Source organism: Mastomys coucha, unplaced genomic scaffold, assembly GCF_008632895.1.
Source record: "Mastomys coucha isolate ucsf_1 unplaced genomic scaffold, UCSF_Mcou_1 pScaffold15, whole genome shotgun sequence".
NCBI lineage: Eukaryota > Metazoa > Chordata > Mammalia > Rodentia > Muridae > Mastomys > Mastomys coucha.
The window spans coordinates 86935292-86942163 of NW_022196897.1; the positions used below are offsets into that span (position 1 = coordinate 86935292).

General features: G+C 42.6%; 1 protein-coding gene across 3 annotated transcripts in view; it reads right to left on the bottom strand.

The window, feature by feature from the left end:
- CUNH11orf74 (chromosome unknown C11orf74 homolog) overlaps positions 1 to 6872 on the bottom strand; it is an 84862-nt gene that overhangs the window by 11732 nt on the left and 66258 nt on the right. For all 3 annotated transcript variants that reach the window (XM_031371136.1, XM_031371135.1, XM_031371137.1), the window contains exon 6: positions 5143 to 5282. In XM_031371136.1, the coding sequence (XP_031226996.1) occupies positions 5143 to 5282 (140 nt within the window). The remainder of the gene's footprint in view (positions 1 to 5142; positions 5283 to 6872) is intronic.

Below are 6872 nucleotides of genomic sequence, written 5' to 3' on the forward strand. Positions count from 1 at the left end.
ATATTGAGGACAGGATGTGGGGCAGGCTATAAAACCTAGAGGTACACCTCCAGTGGCCACACTTCCTCTCACCTCCTCAAGGTTCCACACCTTCCCAAAACAGTGTCACTAGCTGGAGACCAAGGGTTCGGACATAAATCTATGTGGTTCATTCTACATTCATACAGGACATTTCTCTCCTGCCCCTATAGGCTCATGACTACGTTTATAATGTAAAATGAATGCAGCCCAAGTACAAAAGTCCCATAGTCTTCAGAAGTTCTCTAACTACTCAAGCGTTCAAGTGCAGTCTCCGCTGAATCTCAGACAACCTCTAAACCTCTGTAAATTCAAGATGTCACACACTTCCAGCAATGTCAAAGTAAAGCCAAATCCAAAACGAAGAGAAGAAACACAGCAAGGAAAGATCATCCCCAGCTCTTGGTGGCATTATGTGGGGACATATTACAGCTGTGTGCTCCCATCCAACACAAAGCAGGAAGGAGAGGACAGACAGGGAGGCCACGCTACACAGCCTCCAATAACTCACTATATCCAGCAAGAGCCCAACCTCCAAAAGCTCCACAAGTCCCCCCCCAAAAAACTAGCATTACCACTTGGAGCGTATATACAAAGGCATGAGCCTGTGGGGGACAGGTCCTATCCAGACCATGACAGATTTCAATCATACGACTGCTACAAAGTGGCTCCCAGTTAGTAGTAAGAGGTAGTTTATATTGTGGATTGGTTCTAATGCCACCTGTGTTAATTCAGCTCCCCAAATTACACGGAAACCCATACATCTACGTGTAAGATGCTGGGGGTCCCTGTCCCCAGTTGCCTTATTTGGCAAGTAAAGTTGCTGGTGGCCAGTGGCTGGGCAGGGAGACAGAGACAGGACTTTTAGGTTCCTGGGCAAGAAATGCAGGAGAGGGAGGAGAACCACCCTTGCCAGGGGAGGAATAAGATGCCTGTGTGAGAGCTGCAGAAGACAGAATACCAGCCATGTAAGAGCTGGGGAAGAGCAGCCCCAGGCCACCCCTACCCCAAACTGGGTCTAGGGTAGCAAAGATGGAATATAGATTTTAGTAAGTAGTAACTGAGGAGTATCAGAGAGGAGGTGTTAGCAATGTGGAAGTTTGAGAGTGGTCCAGCCATTGTACTGTTTAAGGCATATGAAAATAGAAGGCTGTGTGTGTGTGTGTGTGTGTGTGTGTGTGTGTGTGTCCTTTACTCAAGAGTCCAGATATTGGGGCAGGTGGCAAGGAATATGTGTGCCACTGCTGGGGAGATTACAGCAGAGTAGCCAAATACAGGAACAGGTTTACTTAGTAAATATTTGTTGCACATCTACATTTGGTTCTGAGCTCATTCTGACACTTAGGTTACAGTAAAATGAACTTATATAGACATGCAGGGATGAGTGACAAGGCAGGGATATGTAATTCCAAGTGAAATGATGTATATCACGCCATGATGCCCCTTCAAATACAGTAAGGCTGCACACCCATTCCATGTTCTGACTGCTGTATTAGCCTGGAAGCCTTCTTCTTTCTAGGTGGGTTTATTTTAGGATCTTAAGTTATATGGCTCCAAAGTTTCAACTACAAATTGAAATTCTGGTTTATTTCAGAGAAGAATCATTGTTATACAATGCCAAGTCCCCTGCTGCTAAACAAAAACCAAGTGTGAATTAAGTTATTAACTTGTTATTTTTGCCTAAGGAACTGAGAGAAATGTGTGGATTTCAGATGTCTAACTTCAAGTCTAATTGAAATTTTTTTTGTGACCACTAAGGGAATAGAATTTGTGTACTATTAGGAAACTTTGAGTTTCCTTAAAATTGTTCATGTGCCTGATTCTTACAGAGACACTGCTAAAGGAGGAGCCATTTTCATTCAAAATACCACATGGGCAAATTAAGGAACACAAACTAATGCTCAAATCAATAATGGCAGCACTTAGCTACAGGCTAGAACAGAGTGGTATGGTAAATAAACTAGTTTGGTGGGGAAGTATTTCGAATCCCATTGTGAAATGGAAAACACAGGACCTCAAGTTTCCCTACTGACCACTGCCACAGTTATCTCTCCAGGGAACCACATTTTCCCGCTCAATAGTATAAACTCTTCTTGCTCTAGAAAGCAGTTCAAAAACCTCCAAAATCATCAAAACAGGAATCAAAGCAAGAATTTATTGACGAATATTAGTTAGAGATCTGAAGAAATGCAAGACAAGAATTTATTGACAAATATTAGAGATCTGAAAAAAATGTTCTCCTCTCAAAGGGGAAAATACACATACATAAACCAGTAATAAAATTGGTGGGGGCAGGGGATCAAAGAGGCCAATCCATATCAGAGAGTTGTGGGATCTGAAAAGGCAATTATGAGGAAGGAGGGCTCACAGCAGACCACATCCAGCTGTCAGACTGAAGCCACTGAAAGCAGCCACCAGCTCCAGCCCTCAGACACTCCTTGATGGTCCCTCACAAGACACTTGCTGGAAAAGATGGTTAGAATCACTTAATGATTTATGTGATTAAAGATAAGATTTGTTCTATTAAACCAAAGCAGGGTTGGTTCCATATTATGATACCAGACAGTGCTAAAATGACTCTCAAACAAATAATGATTTAAAATTCCCAAGTGGGTGTGGTGGCACATACCTGCCATTTCAGTGCTAATCAGCAAGAAAATGAGCACATTCAAGGTGGACCTGTGCTGCCTCATGAGCCCCAATTGTAAACAAAGCAAACAGAAAGTAATGAAGCGTATGTACAAAGTATCAGCCCAGAGAGCGCGATGGCAGCAAGAACTAGCCACAGATAGCACTGGAGCTTGGCAACACCGAAGCTGCTCATATTAATTTCATTCCAACCTTTTTTTGTTTGGTTGGTTGATATTTTGAGACAGGGTTTCTCTGTGTAGCCCTGGCTGTCCTGGAACTCACTCTGTAGAGCAGGCTGCCCTCAGACTCAGAAATCTGCCTGCCTCTGCCTCCCAAGTGCTGGGATTAAAGGCGTGCACCACCACCGCCCAGCTTATGCGTTTTTTTTTTTTCTAAAGATTTATTTATTGCCAGGCTGTGGTGGCCCCAGTACTTGGGAGGCAGAGGCAGGTGGATTTCTGAGTTCGAGGCCAGCCTGGTCTACAGAGTGAGTTCCAGGACAGCCAGGAATATACAGGGAAACCCTGTCTTGAAAAAAATATATATTTATTTATTATCTACATCAGTACACTGTTGCTGTCTTGAGACACAGCAGAAGAGGGCATTGGATCCTGTTACAGATAGTTGTGACACACCATGTGGTGGCTGGGAACTTAACTCAGGACTCTGGAGGAACAGTCTTAACTGCCGAGCCATCTCTCCAACCCGACTCCGACATTTTAAAATGTTCATATTTTCTGTTAGGACACTAACAGTTCTTTTTTTAAAAAGTAAAGCCATTCCCAGCACTTGGGAGGCAGAGACAGGCGGATTTCTGAGTTTGAGGCGAGCCTGGTCTACAGAGTGAGTTCCAGGACAGCCAGGGCTACACAGAGAAACCCTGTCTCGAAAAACCAAAATAAAAAAAAAAGTACAGTCATAAGTTGGCTATCGTGGTACTAACCTATCATCCTAGTTGAGGCAAGCTAACTGCCAGCCTGAGCTATGGAACAAGTTCAAGTGCAGCAGTTACACAATAAAGATTTGTTTAGTGAAAGAATTATGCAAAACTTGGGGGAGAGGTTAGAGAGGTAGGGGTAAATTAGGAGAAATCAGGAATTGGGGGTGATTATAATAAAAACACATTTCATGAGAACCTCAACAACAATTTTAAATGGAGGAAATGAATGCTTGTCTATTTTGTGTAAAGCTTTGGATATCAAACTTGCCATTGTACTTTGAGTTTCATTGGCTATCATATAGATTCCAGAATAAGCTTCTTTAACCACTAATTTATAATAATTTCTATTACTGTCCCAAAAAATATATATATATATATTCTATAACTGACTGAAAAGTAACTGCATTTCTTAAAGAACTAGGTGCCATGCCAAGGGTCCGACCCAGTAATTTATATGGCCACAACTAGCTAAGAATATAAACAAGCCTTAAAATGAAACAGACTTCTGCTTGGAGAAGCCCTGTAATTTTAGCTTCTTACAGCTCAGAGCATATAATCTATAATTCAAAGAGCATATTGGAAAGTGGCTGTCCTGGCTGATTTGTCTAGTAACCAAGTTGGAAGTCCAGTGCAAGCCTGCAAGCACCCTGGGCATACTGTTCAACATAGTAAACCAAAGCACTGTAAGGAAAAGGGGCATTTGAGACTGAGATGCATATGGTATCTCTGATTGAATGACTGATCCCATAACTGAATATGCAGTTACAATAGCCATCAGAATGATCAAGTAAATCAAAGAAAGACCCTAGGGGTTTTATTAGAAAGCACTAATAAAGAGTCCTTAGCAACCTCCTATATTCACGCCGTTATATTAAACAGGGTAAGAGGTGACTTCCTAGCACACCTGCAGTGTAGTTGTTAAATGTTTATAGAAGAGCTGTAAAATGACAGCAAAAATGGCTCTTGGGTAATACTCTAGGGATAATAAGCTATGGTAGAGATTCTGTTCCTCCCTCTTTTGAAAACTATGGGCAGGTGACATTTCCCAGCCTTCCATGTGCCTAGATATGAACAATTACTAAGCAGTTGTCAATATATTCAAGTCAGAGCCTTTGATCTCTGATGAACAGACCTATTCACTGTAGGAAGTCTCTACAGATTTTTAAATACAAAAAATAAACTTCTACTTCCTTTCAGGCACAGATTTCAGACTATGATTCTCTGTTTCCAGCCTGGCCTTACCTTACATAATACAAAGGCTTGTAGGACCTCAGAAATGATACCCTTGGCCGGGTCAGACAAGAAGAGAGAAGGGAACTGCCCTTTCATCTGTTGAGCTGTCCATATGCAAAACTACTATGAGGTGAAACATGCTTCTATATACAAACACCATCGCTCCGTATATATCAGATATAAGTGGAAATAAGACCAACTACGCAACACGAACTCTGAATTATCCCAAACCTAGGAAAAATACAAAGGCATGCAAGTATAGGGATTCCCTGAAATAACAAAATCCCAGTACTGTCATAGTGGAACCCCCCAGAGAGTACCTCTTGGATTTGCTTCTGAGTTCTTTCCACAGCAGGCTTTGGCTTCACCTCAGAGGCGAGAGGCAGGTCCATGGAAGGAAAACAAGCAGGAATGCTGGTGCTCACACCCTGTTCCACTTCACCTGGAAGTAGCAGCCGATCTGTTGGATACAAAATATTTCAGCTGATCTCTTGTGAAGTTCCACATCTCCCCAAGTAATCTAAAAGCCGGGGACAATCAAAATAGGCAGGTGCACTCGGGGAAAGCTGACCCTTAGCACAACGCCTGTCTTCATCTGTGAACCTGACTCAAGGGTTCTATAAAGCAGAAGGCACCCATGCTTTGACCTTTCATCATGCTGTAAGGGCTGGTCCACCGGGAGGTTGGAGGGACTGAGGGAGTGACATAGTAGGCCTCCCCTGGCTGACTCCATTTCTACTGCTTAGGAAAACAAGGCAGGAGGCCGCTACTTTTGCCTCATTTCCCCATTGCTTCCTGAGGGGGTGAAGAGAAAGAAAATGGAGTGCAGACTTCATTCTGTAACAATGCAGCAATATTTCAAAAAAAAAAAAAAAATATATATATATATATATATTACAAATACAAAATGAGGATGCCAGAAGGAAAGTACTTTAACTTTCAGCAGAAAAATGAAATACTCTGTCATATGAAAAATGCACAAGCTCATTTTCAACACTTGCAAACAACATGTTTCCTGCTTGTTTAGCACAATCACAAGAATCCAATAACCAATCTTAGTTTCCCCATGGATTTATTGGAAGGGGTTGTGCTGGCTTGTTTTCACATGGGTGACACTTCATGAATGTATCACAGATGCCAGTTAACTTTTGTGGCCTTTAAGGTGAGTAAGCAGACACACAAAAGAACACGACCTTCCCACCTCGGTCTAAACTTCCAGAATGCCTGAGAAGCTAGTGAGAGCCCCTCAACAGCCAGTAACTTGAAAGGAGGTGTTATTATTGCCTGCTTCTCAAGGATGATCCTCACTAAGTTCTCAATGGAGGTGATTAATTAGCAGCATGCGTATTTGGGCTAATGGCAATGGCAGCATCTGTAGGAAGATAACTATGCAGGTCTGATGTTCAAAACCTGAGAGTATTCTGAAATCCATCCTTTGTTTCCATAGCCATTACACCCAAAGAAATAAATCACTGCTGACTTTTAATTGTGGAGAAACAGAACACAGAGTCAGATCTTCTGGAAACTGAGAGCTGTGGTGGGGTGACAGTGAAGAAGGAAGTCCTACTGAACTTTATTTGAATTTTAGAACATCATCTCGTTAACTAGTGTCACGCACACTTTGCGTGATGGCTGTATTTGAGGCGTAAACTTCAAGGAAAGTCAGTCTCCTGCCTCCGCATTGTTGTCTGGTACCCCAAACTCAGAGGTAGTCCAGATATGTCCTCATACTTGTGTGCTAGGGGCCCACCAAGATATCATGTCTTAACAGCTAGAAAAAGAAAATTCGGACATTGCTTTCTGACCTTCACCAAAGTTCCAACTTCCTAGTCAAACCCTGGCTTGGAATGTTAAACCATTCTAACTAATTGCCTCCAACATTGTGGGTAGGGCATTAAAGCTTACAGAAAGAGACAGCATAGAGCATTCAGCATTCTAGATTCAACAGTCTGCATTCAGCATTTGGACTCGCTCACACTTGGACTAGAACCAGAGCTTAGGTGGACCAGGACTTAAATTCATGCAGTCCGTAGGCCCCCCCCCCCCCCCC